The sequence below is a fragment of the Physeter macrocephalus genome, chromosome 7 (assembly GCF_002837175.3).
Source record: "Physeter macrocephalus isolate SW-GA chromosome 7, ASM283717v5, whole genome shotgun sequence".
Classification (NCBI taxonomy): domain Eukaryota; kingdom Metazoa; phylum Chordata; class Mammalia; order Artiodactyla; family Physeteridae; genus Physeter; species Physeter macrocephalus.
The window spans coordinates 67,423,019-67,448,477 of NC_041220.1; the positions used below are offsets into that span (position 1 = coordinate 67,423,019).

Below are 25,459 nucleotides of genomic sequence, written 5' to 3' on the forward strand. Positions count from 1 at the left end.
TTCACACCCCGATGGGTCTGGCCTCAGTGGTGGGGGAGGTTTGTGGCTGGCAGGAGGCTGGGACTGGCAGTCCTCCTGGTCTGTGCTTTATGACATGAGCAAATGGGTGACTCCATCAGGTCTGTGCTGTACTCTGCTCTCAACACCCTCTTCTGCCCCACCCCCTCCCCAAATACATGTTGACCACGCAAGAAGGTTGACCAGAGTCATAGGTACGATATGGGGACAAAGGACAGACGGACCTGACGGATCCTCATAAGAATGAACCTAGAACCCAAGACTGTGTCGTAATCATTGAGCAATCAGCCAATGTTGTGCTATGAAATCACACACTGAAGCCAAAGGCAAGAATGTGGTAGAACCAACAAAGCTGGTTTCTGTGGAAAGCCAAGATCATTCACCTAAAGATGACTAGCCTCCCAGTAGCCGGCCCTGATTTTCTTAGCCCAAAGGACTCTCTCCTCTGAAATCCTCTGGAGCACTTAATTTTGTACTTATGACACTCTGAAAAAAATTTTTTTTTTGTATTACAGTTGTTTTGTCCTCATTCCTGGTACCACCTTTTTTTTTCCTTTGCCTCATTTTAAAAGCTTATACCTAATACAATGCAGCTTTAAAAGACATCTTGGGAGTAAGGTATAGTATAAATCAGTCAACAACAAGTCTTGTTAGATTTTAAGGTCAAGAGGGGAGAAGTCATGTCCCATTCACCTTTATCAATCCCACAGCACTAAGGAAAACATATTTGTTGAATAAATTGACATTGTGATAACAGTAGGGTAAAGTAAAAACAGTCTTTGGCTTTTAAAAGAAGTTGACATTTTTTTTCCCCCTGGGAGATCGCTGCCTGTACTAGAGTAGTCACATAAATGTTTACCTTTTATGTTTAACAATTTCATCTCTCCTAACCATACACCTGCCGTCTGTGCTTGTAGCTTTTTTTTCTTGATGTGATTTGCCAAAGTTTCATCCCTTGTATAGGTCTTTTTGGAGAAAAGCAACCCTTAGATTTATTTATTCTGCCTATTTTTTGTTTGTTTTCTAATAGAACAGATATTTATTTCAGCAAAATTATAAAGTAAAACTACAAAGAAACAAAAATATTTGATACTCACTGAGTCACAATTTTGTAAGGCAGAAAGTTAACAATAATCAGCATAAGTACAATAAATTATAAAGATCTGTTGATATTTTAATGGGGGAAAATAGCCAGAAGAAACACAAAAATACTTTAAAATACAACATCATTGCCACAGCACATGAGAACATTTCCATAAAAAATTAACTATTTCCTCTTAGACACTTCACCTTTCAGCCCTCTTTGAATTTACATTCTGAAATCTTGATTTTCTACTGCAGTTTATAAACTAGCCATTCTCTCATTCCATGGACCCACAAAGATCAGTCCCATCACAAGCAAACAAAAGGACCACTTCCTGTTAGAGATACAGCACTTCAAGGTTAATATTTAATCTTAATTGGCAAAATGTTTAGTGCAAATAAAACTATATTTAGCAGCTTAGAAAATTCCTGGTGGGGAGGCATTCACCTCATAACCCTTACTGCATCCCCAGAACAAAATCATTTCTCACTTTTCATGAGCATGAACATTGGCCATTCAAACCTACTGAAAACTACTGATGCTAATTCTGCTGTTTGTTACACAGGGAGTTTCCATAAAAGATGGTTTCAGTCACTATGCAAATGAGCCATACAGTTTTTACATTTGGAAAGTTCCCCTCAGGTTGATGTTTTTTTTAAAAAAAGCAGGGTCTGAATGTCAGTCACAACTGGATCTTACCCAACTGCTTCTCTAAAACGAGGCATTAATCATTTCTTGTGCTGGCCACCAAAGGTTGCATTCAAAGAAAGACCTGACGATGGGGCAGAGGAATCTCTTAAAGCAACTTCTACTCTCCAGTAATAATTTTACTGCACAGATTTGAATGCCAAAAAAAAAAAAAAAAAAAAGGGAAAGAAGAGGAGCCATCTGATTTCAAACCTGGTGTTTTCCACTCTCAGCCAAGATTTGTTCTCCAAATGAATGGAAGCCAGAGAGCTCCTAGCTAGAGAGAGGATTTTGTTTGAGCTTCATCAGTTCCTTGAATTGCCTCTCTTCTTGTTAGACATCTGTTTCCTCTCTAGCCAAGGCCTGGGATAGCTGCTTGGGAGAATAGTGTGGCCTGCTGTGCCCGGATCTGTGATGGCAAGGGAAGGAGAAGAACAGCCGGGTTTTAAGCACCTGACTCTGCTCCTTGTCTACGTTCACTGGCCCAAGGACTTGAGCCGTCAGACAGCTTGGACGACCTCTGAGGTCCAGGATGTGCTGACGCAGAATCCAGGGAGGTAAACACTAGGTAGGCCATCTCACTTGGCCTCTCGACCAATTCCCTAGCAATTTTTCCATTCCCCCTGGATTCTCTGACTGAATAGCTCAAGGATGGGGGTGTGGAGGCCATGTTGGAGAGAGGGGCCCCCCTCAGTCACTATACTCTTCTCTTTCCCTTAGACTGGGGAATTTCTCATACTGGTTGGCTGACTTCCATTTGCTGTGCTGACTTTTGAGCAGTGCAGCAAAGGAAGTCTTTCGAGTGACATTTCTAGATATTTCCCGGCTCTTGGCCTTCCTGGTGGGGGAAGAGCTTCGAACCAAGGGATAGGTGGAAAAAATGGGCTTGCCCCGTGGGGCTTCCAGTAGCTGCCATATTTCTCCAGAGGTATTACTGGTCAGATACTGCCAAGGCTTCTTCCCACTGCTGTCCCGGACGTTCACACGAGACGCCAACCTTTGCACTAGCAACTTGATGATCCCCTGGTGGCCGTGAATGGCTGCAAGGTGCAGCGGGGTATACCCACAACTGGACTTCACATTTACATCAAGAGCAATCCCTGCTTTCTGTGCGCCTGAGACCAAGTCCTGAAGGGCCCTGAGGTCACCGTGTTTGGCTATCCAGTGCAAGGCAGTGTACCCAGTCAAAAAGTCTTTGTGCAAAGCCAGCTGGGGGTCCTCCCAGAACAAAGTCAACACCTGAATCCAACAGCCACTGGCAAGCTTCACAATCCATTCATGCTCCCTGGCATCAAGAGGGACCAGGGATGACTTGTGCTCAGAAGATCTGGCGGGGATCAAGGCTGCAGGCCTCTCCCCTCCAGGGGCCCATGAGCTGTGTGGATGACCACACTCAACAACAGTAGCCTTAATGTCTGCAGGTTTTGGTGTCAAAGCGGCATCCACCCTTGGGCTGGACACTGCTCCCACCTTCGAGGGTTTCCTGGACCGGGGAGGGCGCCGGCTCCTTTTCAGCAAATCCTCCTCAAGGCACTCCTCATCAGAGGAGGACAATTTGGCTCTCTCTGCCCTAGAGCTCCTCCTTAGGGATCTCCTTAATTTGGGGACAGGCCAGGGCAAAGGCTGAGGGTGGCCTGCAAGGCAACCAGCTCCTATTGGGACAGGCTGAGAAGGGTGACCATCCTCTCTGTTCCTGAGGCCCTGAAGGCTCCTGCTGGGGCTGCCCTCCTTTGGAGAAGGGGCCCCAGCTGGATTCCTGAGCCTTCTCCCATCTGGGGCTCCCGGGGCAAGGTGCGGCCCTTCTTCAGAACCCCCAGGGGACTCTTTGGGTCCACTGCTGCTCTCCTCACTGCCGTGGCTCTCCTGGTCCACAAAGTCCTCCAGATCTTGTAGGGACAGCTGACAACGAATACTACGAAAGACTGCCAGTGGAGACTTCCCCGGCCAGGATTCCGAAACAGCGGGAAAGAGAGAATGAGGGGGAGGAGGGAGGTCCGGTGGTGCTGGCTTAGATTCCGGGACCCAGAAGCCCGGCTCCGAGGGTAGCTGGGGGAAGTTGTCTGGCAGCAGCGACCAGGCTCGGATGGGGCCCTGGTCTCGGGCCTCGGGTATCTGGGGGTGTCTGGCCACCCACTCTCGAGTGCGTTGCTGCTGCTTCTGCAGGGTAGAATAATGCAGGGAGCCCGGGGTCACCAGCTCGGGCGGCTCTCCGCGGGGAGTGGGGCAGGACAGGAGAGCAGGTGGGGAAGCCCCGCTCCCAGCAGCCTCGACGGTTGTGGGAGGAGAGCGGGGTGAGGCGGACACCGGCGGGGGCTCCGCGGGCGCACCTTCCCGCTGCGGCCTGGGAGCCCCGCGGTCGTCCTGGGCAGGCGGGGCCGGCGCCGGCTTCTCCCAGGCGCTGGCGGTGGCGGTGGGGGGGTCGGGGAGTGAGCCGAGCAGCGGCTCGCCCGGGAGTCCCCCCAGGCCGTTCTGGAGGCATTCCCAGCAGCGGCGGCCCTGCGTCTCGGCCGCCGCGCACCTCGCGCGGTCCTGGGCGGCCGCGGGCACCGGCGCCCTGTGGCCGGAGCTGCCCCTCCGCCGGCCGCCTCTCCGGGCCCCGCTGGCGGGGAGTCCATTGCAACCTGCCTCGGCGGCCGGGTCTGCGGCACCTGCTGGCTCCTCCTCTAGCTCCTTCTCGCGCCGCCGCCGCCGGGATTGCTGCTGCTGCGGCGGCGGCGGCGGCTCCCCGCTGCGCGCGAGGAGCGGGAAACTGGGCGCAGCTCCCCCTGCAGGGGCGGCGGCCGCGGGCGGGTCGCTGGGTCGCTGCAGCCCCTCCTCCCCCAAAAGGTCCCTGTACCTCCTCTTGAGCACCACGTACTTGGTGCCGTCGGGGTCCTGGCGCACTGCGGCCACCGAGTTGACGAAGCCCTTGAAAAGCTCGCGGCGGCGCTGGTGCAGGCTGGGGGACGTATCGGGGTCTCGGAGGAAGCTCTTGAAGTGGCTCAGCAAGGCGGCGTTGGTCACTCGGCCCCCGGCCTGGCACAGAAAGTCCAGTAGTGCCTCTTGGCTCAACTCTCGGGCCATCGCTGCCCCGTCGTCCCCTGGCCCCGAGGTGTCTGCGTCTCGCCCTCCCTGCGCTCTCCCCCGCCAACAGAAACCCTGGCCTGGCGTCTGTCACCTGCGCCCGGGGCGGCGCCACCCGCCTCCATCAGCCGCGGCCTGCTTGCAGCCCCAGAACGTGCCAAGAGGGCCGCGGGTCCCCCGGGAAGAGGCCCCGGGGCTGAGCCCCCGCGCACAGCCCAGGGTGGGAGAGGGCGGCTCCCAGGCAGCCCCTGCGCGATGCGCGCCTCGCGCAGCGAGTCTCTGCTGCGAAAGTTCCCGGGATAGGTCGGAGTCGGTTTCACCTGCGCCCTGGCGACGCCTCTTCCCCGGCTCTGGGGGAAGGGCCCGGCCCGCCTCCTCCTGTCCCTCCAGCCTCTGAGGTCTCCCCTACCCCTGCCACCCATCCCAGATGAGTCAGGCTGGTCCGAGCCCGGAAGAGCGCTGTAGGTGAGGTCGCCAGCTAGCCGGAGCCGGCAACGTACAGCTCGGCAGGTCGCGCAGCCGTTCCCGGGCCGGGGAATGGAAGGCAGGTAGGCGACCCGCCGCTCCTTTGGGTTTCGGCCACGTAGGAAACGAAAACAATAGACCTGTTCTTGCCCTCTTCTTTCGCTTCGTTAGTTACGGCTGAAGCCGCTGGGTGGGGAAGAAGGTGCAAGTTAACCAGCATCTTGCTGTTTCTTCAAAACATACCTTTATTAACGATGTAGGCTATTAATTTCAGATACCCTGAGGCAGTATCGAGGTCGGGGGAAAACTCATTTTGCATCCAAAACAAGCCTATCTTGATCTGGGGATACTGCCGGGGCGGCTGCTCCGGACACTGGCTCCTAGGGGTCCAAATACACCGAAGTCTGTACCGAAAAGAGAAATCACTCTGAAGATTACAGGTTGGTTACAGGAAAAAGGAAGGCCGTTTTCCTTCCTGACAGTCTCACGTTAAGGTGCCGGAAAAATCTAATTTGATGTTGAATTCCCTAGTAACTGAGATGAACAGGAATTACGTCTCGATAGTTAAAGGTATTTGGTGCCTTTGTTTTTATTTAGTCCAAAATGTATGAACGGAAGAGATTTGTACAGTCTCTTTTGTGTTAGCTTAAGTGGTGAAGTCTTGCCCTCCGAATGTGAGGTTTCCTCTACACCTTCAGAATGTTAAGCATTACAGGCTCCTTGATTTGACCCTGCTGCCCCCAACACTGGAATGCCTGCTTGACTCTAATTCTCCACTGCGGTGCCGTGAACTTCCTAATTCCACGTCCATTTGTAGACTAGAGCTTGAAAAACTCTAGTTTCAAAACATTGGCCTCTTCAAGACAGAATCACAGCACGTTTCCTAACAGCTGCTTTCCCCCTACATTTCACTTGTCCACATGTTGATCCAGCCCTTTCCATAATAATCCTTCTGGTCTTACCCTGTTTCCTTATCAGTCCTAGTTACATGCCAAAAATACTTTCCTTGTTTTATCTACTTACCTATCTGACTCCACGACCTCTCCCATTCTTTTTTTTTTTTTTTCTCGTAATGCGGGCCTCTCACTGTTGCGGCCGCACAGGTCCAGCGGCCATGGCTCACGGGCCCAGCCGCTCCGCGGCACGTGGGATCCTCCCGGACCGGGGCACGAACCCGCGTCCCCTGCATCGGCAGGCGGACTCTCAACCACTGCGCCACCAGGGAAGCCCTCCCATTCTTTTCTTTAGCTGTCTTCTTATTTCTTTCCATTGTGACTGGTTGTTTATCCTCAGCCCCAACTGTGACAGCAAATATGCTTATTTTTTGGAAGGCTCTGTTGGCTATATTTCCTATTTTCTCCTGCCCTGTCAATGCCAGTCTTCCTTCCTGTACTCCCCTCATCTTTCCACTCTTCCTTCTTTTGCTCTACTATTTCTAATTGTTTCACGTGTCCCTGTTCTTTTTGCTGAGGGAGGGTATTGAAAGTATGTTGGCCGCACAATTGTCAACATGTGATAGCATGGGCCAATTTTACTGATGCTGCGTAGGCCACATTAACTGAGCTTTGTTTTAAGTCTCCAACATACCCTGGTACTTTTCCATGAATGAATTGCAATCCTTGGCTTTAAATTATTTAGGTCAGAAAGAAGAACTGGGAAAACATTGTTTTCTATTTTCAGCATTTTCTTGAATCCAAACCCAATACTGGGTTAAGAGGGGGTAAGTGTTTTCCACTGAGGTCTCTGCCTTAACGTCAAGCCTTTAGAATAGTTATTAAAATAAAGGTTTTGTGTTAAGCTTTCGCTTCCTTTTGTGTGTGTCTGTGTGGTTTGTTGGTTTTTTTTTTTTTCCTGATGGAGGCTTGATGGAACTTGCCAGGTGTGTCCACAACTGGGGCAGGAGAGAGTCCAAACAGAAAACTCAGGGGGGCACTGAAGAGTGGCAAGTGGAAAGAATCCCCCTTTTGGTACTTTCCAAAACTGGTTACAAAATAGGGGACTTGTGGCAAGAGGGGGTGATGACATAGAGGTTTGAACTTGAAGCACTTAGGACTAGAAAGAAAGGAAGGGGTCATCAAAGTCATGGTTGTTGAAGTCAGATTATCTTTAGTTGAGGGTGGAATTAGCAGGTCTGGAGGAGTAGAAAACGGGGAAAGGGAAGAAAAAAAAACCCATTGCTTTAGCTTTCTGGATGCCCAGGTGGTTTGGTGTCCAGATCTTCTCTCTTCCTTTTTTCCTCTCTTGTCTCAGGTTAAGGTGATAGTCAATTAGAATGCTCTTCACCTTATCTCAGGGAATATTTTTATGCTTCCCTCATGTATAGTTCCTCATCTTCATAAATATTTATGGGGCACCTATGTTGCCCTGGCAGTGCTGGAAGTGAGTACAAGGAACACATGCTTGAGAGCTCACTATTTACTGGGAACAACAAACAAGAGAAATGGCTTAAACGTGTGCGTTAAGTGCATCAGATGCTGGAAAAATTGAGAGGCAGCATATAAAGGAAGAGCCTAGACTCAGTTTGGGGGATTGGGACAATTTTCCAATAAGAGGCAACTTGGAGTAGAGGATGTGAAGAAGAGGCAGAGGAAACATTGGTGCAAAAGCACCAAGATCTGGCTCAACAGAGTCTATCTGGGGAGCTAACTGCAAACAGATCTACTTGGCTTTAAGGAAGAGGATGTGTGAGGATGTGCTGGAAACAAGACTTGCAAAAGTAGGAGGGAGTCAGAAGATGAAGGACCTGGGGAGTGGAGGTGGGGTGGGGAGGGGAGTCTTTGAAGAATTTTTGGGAGGGTAGTGACCCGACCAGATTTGTACTTTAGAAAGATTATCCTGGAGGTAATTGCTGCTTTGGAATCATGACCCATATTAACAAGTAAAAATAGCACTTTGCAGAGCAATAACAAATTTAACCAAATCTAAGACACCATTGACTATATGATACAGTTTGATTTCAGAGATGTTAAAATGTGTGTGTGTGTCAGGGCAAGTGCCTCTTAAAGTAGAAGAAATACAGCATGTTTAATAAAATTATATTTTTAGAAAGAAAAGTGTATTGGGAATAAGATTTGAGGATTGGATTGGGGTAACTAACTTTTTCTTTACAGCCTTATGAACTATTGGCTATTTTACAATGAGAGTATATTCCTTTTTAGTTTGAAAAAGACACTAAAGGGAAAAAAGCCATAAATGAATAACAATGACAAAGGGAAAAAAAAGCAATATCAGATCTTTAGACTGGAGAGGAGGGAGATGGAGGCCAGCAGGAAGAACAGTCTGGAAATTACTGAGATGATCCGGAAAAGGGAGCCAAATGTCTAAGTTCAGCAGTGTCAGGGAAAGAGAGATGAATGGATGGATTGGAGAGATAGGGGGCCAAGTCAATAGGATTTGCAGCCAGAGGAGTCTGGAGGTGAGGAGTAAGCTGGCTTCTCTCATGCATCTGGCCTGAGTCTCTGGATGGATGGTTGTAACCATATACATGAATAGTAAATGTAGAACAAAGTCAGTTTTGGAAATGGGAAAGATGATCAATTCAGTTTGGGACATATTAAGTTGAGGTGTCTACAGGCCATAAAAACAGGAATTTCTAGGAGGCAGTTGGCCAGATAGGTTGGAGGCTCCAAGAATGTATGACTTTAGTATATATAAACAGTCATCTAAGCCACAGGTGATGATAAAATTGCTTAGAAAGAGATATGCCAGCGGTGGGAAAGGAGCAGGGTGGAGGGTGAATCCACATTTACCAAGGAGAAAGAGGAAAATAAACCTGTTAGGAGACTTAGAAGGAGCAGCTAGAGTGGGAAGAGGAACACCACTGAGCGTGGTATCATGGAAGCATGGAAGCAGAAGGGAGAACAGCTTTCTAGAGTTGATGCCAAGTTAGGTAAGAAGTGAAATGTGACCATAGCCTGTTAGGTCGCTGGGGCCAGGTCTGGAGCAGTTTCAGAAGAGTGGTGGGGACAGACATCAGGTTACAGAGGGGTGCAGAGTGAGTAGGGTAAGAAAGACTTGACCATGAAAGGAAGGAGAAAGAGAATTCTAGATATGGAGAATATCAGATCATGTAACCTAAGATTTGTTTTTGGTAGTTGTTAGAAGAGATATGATCATGTCTATGTGCTGAGGGAAAAAAGCCAAGAGAGGATAAGTTGAAAGACCTAGAGGAGAGGGTAAATAATTGATGAAAAAGGGCATGGGGGTGGGGCTGGAGTCCAGGGTCCAGGTGGAGAGATTACCTGGGACAGGACAGAGAGAGATACTTTTCCCATTGAGAACAGAAAGAAAAAAAATGGCTATTGCATTAATTAGGGGGCTAAGAGATCAGGAGAAAAGATTTGAAGAAGTCTTGGTGGGGCTGAAAAGTAGGTACAAAGGCAGTAAGTGTATATAGAGCTTGAAGTTTTGGTTACTGTAAGCAGGGCATCATATAGTCTTAGGTCTTGGGGCTTAAGGTTTCCAAAGTGGGATCATTTGGAGGTGATGACAAGATTCAGAGTGTGACCATATGTAGTGGAAGTGAGAGGCACTGGAGGAGATAACATCACGGAACTGTGAGACAGGATGTTGAATGAGTCACGCAGGTTACTGAAGTCATCTAGGATGGAGAGGGTAACCATGAATCATGTACATAAGTCTTTAGTACCATGGTATGACTAGCACAAATGGCATTTTGCCAGGAGCAGTTGCTCTGCTAACAGTGTAGTATTGTGACTGACACGTGTGTGTGTCATGTTCCAGATTACTGTCCTTTATTTGATCCTCAAAACAAGAATGGGAACTGTGTAGGACAGAGATCATCGTCTTGCAGGAAGTAGCTCTCCTTGCTATCAATATGTATGTATGTTTTGTAGGATGTATTCGGATGTGCTTATTCTTTGCCTTCAGTCCAAACCTCTACTGTGGATGTAGAGTGGAATCTCCACCCAAGAAGGTGCAACTATTCAATGTCAATCCTCCAGGTAGGTGGACAGATCCCCAGGTGAAGCTAGAGCTAAGATGTACCACAGAAAGGCAGGAGAGAAAACCAGGGTGCTGGCCCACTCTCTCTCTCTCCCTCTTTCTTCCCTCTCCTTTTCCCCCTCCTCCCCCTCCCCCTCCCCCTCCTCCTCCTCCTTCTCTGTCTCTCTCAGGTTTGGATTTCCACAAGTCTGGGTACTCCCGAGGGTGCTCTGAAGTAGCAAGGGGAAAGCATTTTTATGCTGGGCTAGAAGCTGAGGTTGAGGGTGCTAAGTTACAAGCCAGATAATCGAATGATATGGGGCTCTCTGCATTTATTTCCCTTCTCCTGTCCTGAGCCTTTAATCATTTATTAATTCATCAATATTTATTGAGGGCCTACCATGTATGCGCTTTTCTGGGGCTGGAAGACTATGGTAAAGCAAACAGACAAAATTTTTAGGAAACTTATACTCCAGTAGGGAAAAGAGACAATAAACATAAAAATAAACAAGAGGGCTTCCCTGGTGGCGCAGTGGTTGGGAGTCCGCCTGCCGATGCAGGGGACGCGGGTTCCTGCCCCGGTCCGGGAGGATCCCACATGCCGCGGAGCGGCTGGGCCCGTGAGCCATGGCCGCTGAGCCTGCGCGTCCGGAGCCTGTGCTCCGCAACGGAAGAGGCCACAACAGTGAGAGGCCCGCGTACCGCAAAACAACAACAACAACAACAACAAAAAACACAAGAGAATATCACCAGATAAGTGATGAGATACAAAAGTCAACTGGTATGATACTGACTGGAGAGCTACTCTGGCCAGGATGAACAGGGAAGTTCTCTCTTAGAAGATACCAATCAACAGGGACCTCAGTGATAAGGAGGAGACAAGCCATGTGAAGGTGGAAGAGAGGGGAGCAGGGTGGGAAAGCATTCCAGACAGAGGGAATAGCTAGTGTTTGTCAGAAATGAGTGTGATATTATAGAAAGCTAGCGAAATGCCACAAATTCCATATAAATTAGCATAATATGTTTATAAATTAATTGCCTAATAAACTTTTATGACAACTTTGTGCACACTCTGATCATCTCATCAAAATTTTCACCCTCCTCTTTAGAGAGAATAAAAAGATAATTTATTTTCTTCTCTTAACATATGGTTGAAATTTACTCTTTAATATTGATAGCTAGGAGCTTAAAGCATTTTACTTCACACACAAATATGCTGGTTGTTTGTAGAACTGCTATAGATTTATGCCATACAAACACAAGAATTGTGATACATTTATTTCCCCAAATTCTTTTTTTAAATTTATTTTATTGAAGTATAGTTGATTTACAATGTTGTGTTAATTTCTACCATACAGCCAAGAGATTCAGTTATACATACATATGTATTTATATTTTTTCATATTCTTTTCCATTATGGTTTATCACAGGATATTGAATATAGTTCCCTGTGCTGTACAGTAGGGCCTTGTTGTTTATCCATTTTATATATAATAGTTTGCATCTGCTAATCCCAAACTCCCAATCCATCCCTCCCCCACCCCCCTCCCCCTTGGCAACCACAAGTGTGTTCTCTATGTCTTATTTCACAAAATTCTTATCAAAAAAGGAAAAATATGTGTGTTTATAATTGCTCATGCTTTATTATCAAGTATATTCCTAACAAGGAAAGAAACTCTGTTTTGTTTTGTTTTTTAATTGGGGGAAGTTGCCCAAGCCTGAAATATTTTCCCCCAGCTTTACTGAGGTATAATTGACAAATAAAAATTATATATATTTTAAAAAGAAAATGAGGGACTTCCCTGGTAGTCCAGTGGCTAAGACTCTGTACTCCCAGTGCAGGGGGCCTGGGTTCGATCCCTGGTCAGGGTACTAGATCCCACATGCAGCAACTAAGGGTTCGCATGCTGCAGCTAAGACCCAATGCAGCCAAATAAATAAATTAATATAATTTTTTTAAAGTTTGAAAAAAAAAGAAAATGAAAATAAAATAAAAGAAGTGAGTATGGTGTATTTGAGGAACAGAAAGAAAACCAGGGGCTAAGCTGGAGCACAGTGAAGGACGAAAGTGTGGAGTGAGAAGAAGTCCAAACAGCGAGCAGGGTCTCAGTCCTGCAAGGCCTAATGGGGTTTGGGTTTTCATCTAAGTGTGATGGGAAGCTATTGGAGGTTTATAATCAAGAGAGTTGCATGTGATTTATGTATAACAGAACATCTGGCTGCTGTGTTGAGCGTAGATTATAGGGGATGCCAAAGTAGAAACAGAAAATCCAGTCAGAGACGTCTGCAGAGGGTGAGGCAAGAGATGGTGGTAGCTTGGAATAGCAAGGTATTGGGTGTAGAGTATTGAGATTTGGAAAATATTCTAGAGATAGAAACCAGAGACTGTGCTAGTGGGTTGAATATAAATTTACCAAGATTGGGGGCAGGAAGATGAGCATTCCCTTTTGGAAAGGTTAAGTTTGGGATGAACATTAGCCATCTAAGTAATGATCTAGAATAGGCAATTGCTCAGGAGTGAGGTCAGAGCTGGAGATAGAAATCTGAGAGTCTTGGGCATTGAGATGGTATTTGAACGTTATGGGATTAGATGAATTTATCTAGGGAGGGAACCTAGAAAGAGAAGAAAAGACATCCCTAATCAGCCTCAGCATTCGGGGTCTAATCTTTAGTAGTATCTTGCTTAAATATTATGACCTGTCTCAGTCATACTATGGCAATGAGAGAAACTATAAAATCCTGTTTTGTCCCCCTAAGGCCAGTCTGCTGCTTGTGGCTGTAATAGACATTAGTGTGAGACACCCAGCGAGTAAGGTTAATTCCAGGGTCTGGAGTAAGGTCCACTGACCCCTCCCCGAGTGGAAAAGTCTCCCTCCATTGCCAACTTTACAAGATTTAAAAGTTTAAAATTTGTTAAAGGAGTCAGCAGATTTTCCATGTATATCCCGATTTTACATACAGGAAAACCAAATTTCAGAGCTTAGTGTCTTGTGGAACTGGTGCTCAAATCAAGCTGACCTCAAATCTAGCATTCTGGACCAGAGTCATAATCTTTCCTCAACTCTCTGGAGCACTTGACCCAGTTGACCATTTTCTCCCTTTGAAATCTCTGTCTTGGCTTCTATAACCATTGCTCTTTTCTGGCTCTTCTCTTACCTCCCTGATCCAACTCTGACTCTCCCTCGCTAACTCTTCTTTCCATTTCTTCTTTCCATGTTCTCTGCTTGTCCTCTGGGTTCTACCTGAGTGATGTTGTCTACTTTCCCAGATTCAATTACCACCTGTATTCTTAGGATTCCCAAGTCTATCTGTGATGCTCACCTAGAAAAAGCACAGACTTTCAAGCAGTTACTCTAGTCTTGACTCTGCCTGTAACTATCTCTTTAAATTGGCCAATATACAAACTCTCTGGGTCTCAGTTTCTTCATTTGTACAGTGAAGAAATTAGATCAGATGATTCTGAAGTTGCTTCCGGTACTCACATTCTGATTCCACACTTGATGTCCCTTCTCATGGTCTCTATAGTAATAATGACATTGACTGCATGCTCTGTGCCAGACATGGAACCAAGTACTTCACACATGTTAATATATTTAATTCTCTGAACAAATTCCTAAGTGGTAGGAGCTATTAGTATCCTTACTTTATAGTGGAGGATATCAAGATCCAAATAATGTGATTTCCTACTATATTGTAACCAATAACTGGCAGAGCCAGGATTCAAACTCCGACAGTTTGAGTTCTAAGTCAGCATCGTTTAGCCCCTGCTCTCTTCCTGCTTTTCCCTTCGAGGACCCTGAGCCCCGCTCTGCTTTCTCCCCTTAGCCTCACATCACTTCTGCCTCCTCGGGACCCTTACTGCTTCTGTTACCCCTCCCCCTTGTATCTTCATCCTCTTCCTCTCTTCATTCTCAAGGGCTGCTTTCCTTCCTAAAACAAAACAAAACCAAAAAACGAGCACTTTGCTCTGAACTGCCCTCGTTCAGTCACTGCCTTAGCTCACCCTCAGCATTCCTGCGTGTGTCACCTCCTCGCAGAGGCCTTTCCTGACCGTGTGGATGAATCAGCTTCCACTGCCAGGCACCTCCAGGCACTTCTATCTGGGGAAAGTTAAGTTTGAGATGCCCATTAGGTATTTAAGTAGAGATGGCAAGTGGACAATTGGATATACAATTCTGGTGCTCTACTTTCACAGCACCTAACACTCCACTATTAAAAATAAATTTTGTATTTGTTCATTTTTATGTGGTCCCCTCAACAAGAACACAGGTTCCGTGAGAGCTAGGCCTGTGTCCTCTTCACCACTAGGGCTGCTGTAACGCATTATCACAAACTGGGAGGTGGCGGTGGAAGCAGTAATATAACAGAGATTTATTCTCTCGCGGTTCAGGGGGCGAGACCTTGGAAACCAAGGTGCTGGCAGGCCAGACTCCCTCTGGAGACTCTAAGAGAGAATCCTTCTTTCCCTCTTCCAGCCCCTGGTAACTGTCTGCATTCCTTAACTCCCTTGGCTTATGGCCACATCACTCCCATCTCTGGCTCCATCTTCACACGGCCTTCTCCTCTTCTGTGTGCTTCTCCTCTTCTGTCTCTTACAAGGACATTTGTCATGGGATTTAGGGCCCACTCAGATAATCCAGGATGATATGATCATAAGAACCTTAATTTAATTACATTTGCAGATCTTTACCTTTTTACAAATAAAGTAACATTCGCAGGTTCCAGAGACTTGGACATGGACGTGTATTTTGGGTGGCCACTATTCATCTCACCATACAGGGAATAGGAGGAAGTTCAGGAATGTCTCCCCAGCCCCACCCCTTCTCCGTTTATCCTGGCTAACTTAAATGCTCTTCAAGATTCAGCTCAGTGGTCGCCCAGTCAAGGGAGCCACACCCCCAATCCCAGTACATGCCTCTCCTATAATAATAATAGCTAGTGCATATTCAGCACTGTTTTAAGGGCTTTATGTGTATGAACTCACTTAATGCCTGCTACAACCCTATGAGGTCATCCCCATTACTATCCTGATTTTATCAAAAGCTAATGGTCTGTTTTGTTGTCTCTCTTCCACAGTAGACCTCCCCACAGGGCAACAGCCAAGACTTATTATCTCTCTGTCCCCAACATATACCATGGCATTTCCAGGCTCTATGTGAAGGCTGGTGGGTTGAATAAATGACTGAGCAAGAGATAGGCTCGTACTAGACTGGGCAGGGTTTTGAATATCAGATTAAGATATTTGGATTTGGGGACTTCCCTGGTGGTCCAGTGGTTAGGACTTGGCACTTTCACTGCTGTGGCCTGGGTTCAATCCCTGGTCAGGGAACTAAGATCCCACAAGCTACACGGCGCAGCCAAAAAAAAAAAAAAAAAAAAGACATTTGGAGTTTATCTTTTAGATCATAGGTGGCCAACAGTTTTAAAGGTGAGTAGTGATAGGATGGTCCCATCTTTCAAATATATCCTCCCCTTGGGAGAAACGTCATCAAATATTGTTTTAATTATCACCTCCAAATACATCACTCCCCCTCCACCCCCTGAGCCTTCCTCCTGAGCTCTAGTCTCACATTGCCTGATTCTTGCTGGGTCTCTGTAGGCGCAAATTCAGCATGTCCAGGCCAGCCTTCATCATTCTTCCCCCCAAAGCCACTCTTCCTATTTTACTGAGCTCAAAGGCATCCAAACTAGACAACTTGAATTAATACCACTTTCCTCACCCCCACTGCCAATTAGTCATCAAGTGCTGTCAACTCCATCTCATGAACTTTATCTCATATCCATTTGCCTGGTCTCTGCCATAGTTCAGGCTCTTGCATCTTTCTTTTTTAAAAAAATTAATTAATTTAAAATATTTAAAAAATTTATTTTTGTCTGCATTGGGTCTTTTGGCTCCGGACGCGCAGGCTCAGCGGCCATGGCTCACGGGCCCAGCCCCTCCGCGGCATGTGGGATCTTCCCGGACCGGGGCACGAATCCGTGTCCCCTGCATCGGCAGGTGGACTCTCAACCACTGCGCCACCAGGGAAGCCCTGCATTGGGTCTTTGTTGCCGCTTTGTCTAGTTGTGGCGAGCGGGACCTACTGTTTGCTGTGGTGTGCGGGCTTCTCATTGCACTGTCTTCTCTTGTTGCAGAGCATGGGCTCTAAGTGCATGGGTTTCAGTAGTTGTGGCATGTGGGCTCAATAGGTGTGGCTCGCGGGCTCTAGAGCGCAGGCTCAGTAGTTGTGGTGCACGGGCTTAGTTGCTCTGCGGCATGTGGGATCTTCCCAGACCAGGGCTTGAACCCGTGTCCCCTGTATGGGCAGGCGGATTTTTTTAAAAAATAAATTTATTTATTTATGTATTTACTTATTCTTTGGCTGCATTGGGGCCCTCGTCGCTGGGTGCAGTCTCCCTTCAACTGCAGCAAGCAGGGGCTACCCCTCGCTGCGGTGTGCGGGCCTCCCACCGCGGTGGCCCCTCCCATCGCCGAGCGCGGGCTCCAGGTGCGCGGACCTCAGCGGTTGCGGCACATGGGCTCAGCAGCCGTGGTTCACGGACTCTAGAGCGCAGGCTCAGTAGCTGTGGTACACGAGCTTAGTTGTTCCGCGGCATGTGGGATCTTCCCGGACCAGGGCTCGAACCCGTGTCCCCTGCACTGGCTGGCGGACTCCCAACCACTGCGCCACGAGGGAAGTCCAAGGCTCTTGTATCTTTCACCTGGACGATTGCGCTAGCCCCCTGACCAGTCTCCTCACCTCTAGTTTCCCATCTCCAACTCCAGTCCATCCTCCACTCTGCTGCTCATTTTATAAGCCTAAAAACCAGATCTGATCATTCACTTTCTTGTTAAAACAATAAACAAACAAAGCTCCAAAACAACTCTGCAATGGTTCTTCATTGCGTACAAGATCAAGATCTTCGAGATCTACCTACAAAGATGTACTTTTCTTCCTTATTCATTCACTTAACACATGTGTATTGAATGCCTACTATGTGTCTGGTAGTGTGCTCATTGCATTCATATACTAGTGAGGGAGGTGCCCTACACATATACAGATGGACATAGCTGTTCTTACTTGGGTGACTCATGTCACAGGCAGTGAGAGAAATACCCTAAGGAAGATTCTACAACTAGAAGAGGTCGATAGTGGCATCCTTGCTGTTTGCTTTCAGGATATACTGTAACTTTTTTGCTATTTGTATGCCTGTTGAGTGGATTTAGAGATTATATTTATCAGTATCTAGCTTCAAATTAATCTTAGCCAAGAAGGAAAGCAATTTTTAAAAATTCTCACAAGGAAACTATGAACTAAATATAATACTAAACTTTAAGCCAAGGAAATAATACCATAAGCCCAAAGGAGTGGGGCTACACCTAATATGAGCCTTAGCAACATTAGACTTAAAACAATAACTATCTAGGGACTTCCCTGGTGGCGCAGTGGTTAAGAATCCACCTGCCAATGCAGGGGACACGGGTTTGAGCCCTGGTCCGGAAGATCCCACATGCCACGGAGCAACTAAGCCTGTGTGCCACAACTACCAAGCCTGCACTCTGGAGCCTTAGAGGCACAGTTACTGAGCCTGCGCTGCAGCCACTGAAGCCCTTGTGCCTAGAGCCCGTGCTCCGCAACAAGGAGAAGCCACCACAATGAGAAACCCGCGCCCTGCAACGAAGAGTAGCCCCTGCTCGCCACAACTAGAGAAAGCCCGCACGCAGCAACGAAGACCCAAGGCAGCCAAAAAGAAAATATACATAAATCCGTGTCCCCTGCACTGGCTGGCGGACTCCCAACCACTGCGCCACGAGGGAAGTCCAAGGCTCTTGTATCTTTCACCTGGACGATTGCGCTAGCCCCCTGACCAGTCTCCTCACCTCTAGTTTCCCATCTCCAACTCCAGTCCATCCTCCACTCTGCTGCTCATTTTATAAGCCTAAAAACCAGATCTGATCATTCACTTTCTTGTTAAAACAATAAACAAACAAAGCTCCAAAACAACTCTGCAATGGTTCTTCATTGCGTACAAGATCAAGATCTTCGAGATCTACCTACAAAGATGTACTTTTCTTCCTTATTCATTCACTTAACACATGTGTATTGAATGCCTACTATGTGTCTGGTAGTGTGCTCATTGCATTCATATACTAGTGAGGGAGGTGCCCTACACATATACAGATGGACATAGCTGTTCTTACTTGGGTGACTCATGTCACAGGCAGTGAGAGAAATACCCTAAGGAAGATTCTACAACTAGAAGAGGTCGATAGTGGCATCCTTGCTGTTTGCTTTCAGGATATACTGTAACTTTTTTGCTATTTGTATGCCTGTTGAGTGGATTTAGAGATTATATTTATCAGTATCTAGCTTCAAATTAATCTTAGCCAAGAAGGAAAGCAATTTTTAAAAATTCTCACAAGGAAACTATGAACTAAATATAATACTAAACTTTAAGCCAAGGAAATAATACCATAAGCCCAAAGGAGTGGGGCTACACCTAATATGAGCCTTAGCAACATTAGACTTAAAACAATAACTATCTAGGGACTTCCCTGGTGGCGCAGTGGTTAAGAATCCACCTGCCAATGCAGGGGACACGGGTTTGAGCCCTGGTCCGGAAGATCCCACATGCCACGGAGCAACTAAGCCTGTGTGCCACAACTACCAAGCCTGCACTCTGGAGCCTTAGAGGCACAGTTACTGAGCCTGCGCTGCAGCCACTGAAGCCCTTGTGCCTAGAGCCCGTGCTCCGCAACAAGGAGAAGCCACCACAATGAGAAACCCGCGCCCTGCAACGAAGAGTAGCCCCTGCTCGCCACAACTAGAGAAAGCCCGCACGCAGCAACGAAGACCCAAGGCAGCCAAAAAGAAAATATACATAAATTTATTTTAAAAAATAGTCATTATATTAAAAAAAAGAGATAGAAGTGTATTTTTTTTAAAGAATACAAGTCCAAGTAGATTTGAGTTCAGATTTTTTTTTTTTAATTAATTTTATTTATTTATTTTTGGCTGCGTTGGCTCTTCATTGCTACGCGCGGGCTTCCTCTAGTTGCAGCGAGCCGGGGGCTACTCTTCATTGTGTGGTGTGCGGGCTTCTCACTGCGGTGGCTTCTCTCCGTGCTACAACATGGATGAAACTTGAGAATATTGTGCTAGGTAAAAGAAGCCAGTCACAAATAACCATGTATTGTATGATTCCATTTATATGTTATGTGCAGTGTGGGCAAATCCACAGAGACAGAAAGTAGATTACTGGTGGCTTGTGGGAGGGGAGAATGGGGAGGGACTGCTAATGGTATGGGGAGATTGAGTCCAATCATGACCAATGATTTAATCAATCATGCCTACATAATGAAACCTTGATAGAAACTCTAAGGAGTTTCTAACCTCTAAGGAGGTTCAGAGGGTTTCCTGATTGGTAGGTATATCAATGTACCAGGAGGCTGGCACAAGCTCCCAGGCCTCCCCCATTGCAGACTTGGCCTTATGTATCTCTTCCATTTGGCTGTATCCTTTATAATAAAACAGTAATTCTAAGTACAGTGCTTTCCTGAGTTCTTTGAGTCATTCTATCGAATTATCAAACCTGCAGAGGGGTCATAGAAACCCTCAATTAGTAGTCAGGCTGGTCCCTCAGAAGTGCAGATGGCCCCCTGAATTTGTAGCTGGCGTCTGAAGTGGGGGCAGTCTTTTGGGACTGAGCCCTTAATCTGTGGGCTCTGCATAGTGTCAGATTTGAAAGCAATTGTTGGACACCCATTTGGTGTTGAAGATTTGCTGGAGAGCTCTGGGGAAGGTAGCATTTGCTAAGTGGGCCATTATCTAAGAAGTCTGAGAACACTACAGAACAGTACTTAGTACAAAATCTTGAATACAGATAGAAAGTAGCAACTGTGCTACTTTGAGGCACTTCTTAAAGTGAGAGATAAAAGTATTGACATTTTTAGAGTTGAATTGTACTTTACAATACAAATGTTTACTAAGGGTACTTTTCAAAACACGCTTTCTCTTCTTATCAACCTTTTCAAAGATCATGAAACCTGTCTACCCAAAATTACTTAGGGATAGGTCTGTCTGAAAGTGAAAGGATGACATTGGAGGCTCTCTTTTAGCCATATGATTATATATATTTCCATCAGGGAAAAAAATCTCCCTGGATCTCGAAACAAACCAGCTGCTGCTATCCAAATATGTATGAATGCAACACATTATATTTCTTTAAATAAGTATTTTTATTACACTGATTCTTTTGGAAAGGTTGATTATTTCCATACTTGCTCTGCACCGTCCTCTCCTCTTTGGTCTCCTTCTTTTGTTCCCTCTTGCCCCAGGTGGGAAGAAGGGCATTCTCGGAAATTCACATATACAAAGGCAGAAATACTCAAGATTATACAGGGACAAGAAAAAGTCCACTATGAAAAAAAATTACATCACTCCACTAAGTTGGGCAATGAGTAGGGGAAAAGAAGGACAGAACTTCAAAGCAATTCATGTGGCATAATATAAACTAAATATTTATAAAATGAACATAAATAACATGAGGATTTTTTTAAACAACTGCAAAAATTATAAAGAAAATAACTAGTCTGTGTGTGGACATAGGGTCTTCCTTGTGAGGACTCATATCATTATCAGATGTGTGACTTTGATCGTACTAAATCAGAATCCCTGCATCTGGCATTAATTTGCACGTTAAAATTTTGATAAAAGATTTGTTTTCCCCTAGACACAAGTAATATGTCTACTTTTCGTGTAATTTTAAATGAGGATATTTACTGTGCTTCCTTGAATTAGTTCATCAAATCATGATAAAAATGGTATAATGACTTTTTTTCTCATTTTAAATGACTGCCATTACAGTCTTATGATGGGTCTTTATAGATTGCCTTTTGCACTAGAGAAAACATCTTATATTACTTTCCTCATATTTTAAAACTACAGGAGTCCCTCCCTGTTCATAGCACCCGAGGAAATGGTGAACATGAGTAAAATTATGCAGGCGATTTTTAGTTTGCTAAATGAGTAACACTTTAGTTCATCCCAAGTGGCTCCTAGAGACTAAAACAAGTAGTTCATTTATTTTTAGCTGCTGATTTAACTTCAGTTATAACACTTTTATTTAGGAAGTGCCTTCCTAGGAGAAAGTATTAGGCAGCAAGAAGAGAAATAATCAAATATGGAACAATCTTTAAGATTCCATTAGACAGAGGGCTCATGATACTACTTAGAAGAAATGAGGCCATTCTGTAATTTTACCTTTAAAATGTATATTAGATTTGTAATAAAAATAAATATGTATCTTTTAATTTTAGTAATGAGCTAAATATATTTACAAAGCGGGCTGTGCACTGTAGTGGAAGGAGCAGTGTGTGGCAGTCTGCAGTGCTGGTCCTGTGCTGAAACCATCCAGCTCTATGATCTCAGACTTACAAGTTAATATAGCCTTCCTGACTCCTGATTCCTCATCCTGGGGAACCGACTCAAAAATGTATAATAGGGCTTCCCTGGTGGCATAGTGGTTGGGAGTCCGCCTGCCACTGCAGGGGACACGGGTTCAAGCCCTGGTCTGGGAAGATCCCACACGCCGCGGAGCAACTGAGCCCGTGCTCCACAACTACTGAGCCTGCACTCTAGAGCCCCCGAGCCACAACCACTGAGCCCACCTGCCACAACTACTGAAGCCTGCGCGCCTAGAGCCCGTGCTCTGCAACAGGAGAGGCCACCACAGTGAGAAGCCCGCGCACCGCAATGAAGAGTAGCCCCCGCTCACCTCAACTAGAGAAAGCCCACGCGCAGTAACGAAGACCCAAAGCAGCCAATAAATAAATTAATACATAAAAATAAAAACAACCTTTAAAAAATGTATAATATACTTCCTAGCTCCAAATTTCTGTGATTAAGTCCATAATCATTAGGGTGTGCGTACAACATTAACATGTTTTAGGAAGAGTAAAGAGCCCAGGATTATAGTCACACTAAATGGATCCCCGGTTTTGTCACTCACTTGCAATGGAACTTTGGGCAAGTAACCTTTCTGAATCCCAGTTTATTCGACTTTAAAACCAGGTTAGTAATACTACAGCAGACACTGGCGATGCCATGCCCCAGAGCCCCTCGGCCCACGGCAGCTGCAGGGGCAGCACGCAGCCCGGTGAGCTGCCCACCTCTGCCTACTTCCAGCTCCTTCCCTGCCCCTGCTCTTCCTCTGATGCACAGGGACTTGCACAGCCCAGAAGCACCAGGGATTTAATGTCCCCAGATGCAACCCTCCACCAGTGAGAGACAGTCTTCCTGGCTCGCAGTGGAAGAACTCCGAGACACATTAACATGGCTCTTCAGTGGGTCCCCAGCTGGATCAAGTCCCCGTTCCCCAAAGTGGTGAGCAGCTCATTGACAAACCCCTTATTGGCTTTTCTCTCCTGCCTGTCTCACTTTCTCCACTATCTCCTTTGTGCTTCCTGGGATCACCTCCCAAATGACCTACTTGCACACAATTTCTTATCTCAGGTTTTGCTTTTGGTAAATCTCACTTCGCAATTGCTGTGCCAGTTACTTGAGAGCGTGTGGAAAGCAACTACTAGATCCAATAGTTAGGCCCTAACAAATAGTAATGATTATTATATCTAACAATTGAGACAGAATTTCATGGTTCTAGGAAATGTTTAGATTGTGTTTCTATAGTTAAGTGATGTTTACAGCCTGCTAAAGTATATTTACATAATTTTATGAGGTATCTAAAATGCACAGAGGGCTTCCCTGGTGGCGCAGTGGTTGAGAATCCGCCTGCTGATGCAGGGGACACGGGTTCGTGCCCCGATCCGGGAAGATCCCACATGCCGCAGAGCGGCTGGGCCCGTGAGCCATGGCTGCTGAGCCTGCGCGTCCGGAGCCTGTGCTCTGCAATGGGAGAGGCCGCGACAGTGAGAGGCCCACGTACCGCAAAAAAATAAATAAATAAATAAAAAATAAAATGCACAGAAAATTTTGTAAGTGGGGAAAATTTAGATATGATTAAAAACTGGGTATAGAAAATATTTGCTAAGGATTTTTTGCTTTTTCTCTTCCATTTTTCATTTCTCCTTTTCATTGTTTCTAAACTGAACTCATATTCCTACTTCTATATGAAATGTCATAAATTGAGCACTATTACCTTGAAGAAATAAGTAGAAGAGTATTAACAATATAGGAAATAGCTGGTACATAAATATAAATCTTTTGAGGGCGGGGGAGGGATGGACTGGAAGTCTGGAATTAGCAGTTGCAAACTATTATATATAGAATGGATAAACAACAAGGTCCTACTGTATAGCAGAGGGAACTGTATTCAATATCCTGTGACAAACCATGATGGAAAAGAATATGAAAAATATATATATATATAACTGAGTCACTTTGCTGTACATCAGAAACTAACACAACTTTGTAAATTAATAAAATAAGTTAAATATATATATAAATATTTTGACTATTATTCAATGATTCCACAGTGTTTAATCATGAAAAAGTCATTTATTTGACTTTATCTCACATTACAATTCTACAGAAGAATGCCAGATACTTTGTATTTCCTTCATGCCAGGATTGAATCCTTTAATCGTTTCTTAGTCTATGTCTTTCCTAGGCAAATGTATTTAACACCTATGCGTAGTTTCCTGTTAATGTCTCTGTTCAATTTAAAATGCATTCTTGGCTTGTAAGAAATTCCATGGAGGGACTTCCCTGGTGGCGCAGTGGTTACTAATCCGCCTGCCAGTGCGGGGGACACGGGTTCGAGCCCTGGTCCGGGAAGATCCCACATGCCGCGGAGCAACTAAGCCCGTGCGCCACAACTACTGAGCCTGCGCTCTAGAGCCCGCGAGCCACAACTACTGAGCCCGTGTGCCACAACTACTGAAGCCCGTGCACGTACAGCCTGGGCTCCGCAACAAGAGAAGCCACGGCGATAAGAAGCCTGCGCACCGCAACGAAGAGTAGCCCCCGCTCACTGCAACTAGAGAAAACCTGCACGCAGCAACAAAGACCCAACGCAGCCAAAAATAAAATAAATAATAAAAATTAAAAAAAAAAACAAGAAATTCCATGGATAAGGACACAGCTTATGTGGTAGTTCTAAAAAATGATAAAATGGAGTAGAATGAATGTTGTAGCAAGAAGCTGTAGGTATCTCAGTACTACCCAATTCTTAGTTGCACAGGCTAGCTGAAAAGACCTCTCTAGGACTTCGGTATTTATCTGCACAGGTTTGAACCCTCTGGGTTCGCTCCAAGACCCAAAAGGCTTCCCTTGGGCAGTGTCGGGTGCATGTGAAGGGAATATTTTTTCTTTTATGTTTTAAAAGTTATTTTTATTGCGATATAATTGATATATAACATTATGTAAGTTTAAGGTGTACAATGTGTTGGTTTGATACATGTATATATTGCAGTATGATTACCATGATAGCATTAGCTGGCATCTCTATCACATTACATAATTATCAGTTCTTTTTTGTGGTGGGAATGTTTAAGGTCTAGTCTCTCAGCAACTTTGACTTTTTTTAATGCCTTTTTTTTGTTTTTGGCCGTGCTGCGTGGCACGTGGGATCTTAGTTACCCCACCAGGGATTGAACTCCTGCCCCCTGCAGTGGAAGCGCAAAGTCTTAACCACCGGACCACCAGGGAAGTCCCACAACTTTGCTTTTTATAATACAGTATTGTTGTCGACAATCACTATGCCGTGCATTAGATCTCCAGGACTTATTTATCTACTGGTTGCAAGTTTGTACCCTTAAACGTCTCCTCAATTCCCTCACACCCAGTCCCTGGTAACTACCATTCTACTCTCTGTTTTTACAACTTCAGTTTATTTTTGGTTCTACATATAAATGATATCATATAGTATTTGTCTTTTCCTGTCTGACTTATCTTACTTAGCATAGTGCCATTAAGGTCCATCCATATTGTTGCAAATGGCAAGATTTCCTTCTTTCTCATCGCTGCATAATATTCCATTCATCCATTGATGGACACTTAAGTTGTTTCCATACCTTGCCTACTGTGAATAGTGCTGCAGTAAACATGGGAGTGCATATATCTCTTTGATATCCTGTTTTTATTTCCTTTGGACACTTACCCAGGAGTGGAATTGCTGGATCATATGGTAGTTCTATTTTTTTTTTTTTTTTTTTTTTTTGCGGTACACGGGCCTCTCACTGTTGTGGCCTCTCCCGTT

The 25,459-nt window shown here is 45.6% G+C and overlaps 1 protein-coding gene and 1 long non-coding RNA gene across 2 annotated transcripts in view; one reads left to right on the forward strand and one right to left on the reverse strand.

Moving 5' to 3' along the window:
* Nucleotides 1-938: 938 nt before the first annotated feature.
* Nucleotides 939-5,284, reverse strand: SOWAHB (sosondowah ankyrin repeat domain family member B). Its single transcript, XM_024115445.3, has one exon. The coding sequence runs from the start codon at nucleotides 4,850-4,852 to the stop codon at nucleotides 2,480-2,482; it is 2,373 nt and encodes a 790-aa protein (XP_023971213.1). The 5' UTR covers nucleotides 4,853-5,284; the 3' UTR covers nucleotides 939-2,479.
* A 370-nt stretch (nucleotides 5,285-5,654) lies between these two features.
* Nucleotides 5,655-25,459, forward strand: part of LOC102979287 (uncharacterized) — a 23,048-nt gene continuing 3,243 nt past the window's right edge. Inside the window, exons 1-2 of the long non-coding RNA XR_449049.4 lie at nucleotides 5,655-5,887; nucleotides 10,174-10,281. This is a non-coding gene — a long non-coding RNA (uncharacterized lncRNA). The remainder of the gene's footprint in view (nucleotides 5,888-10,173; nucleotides 10,282-25,459) is intronic.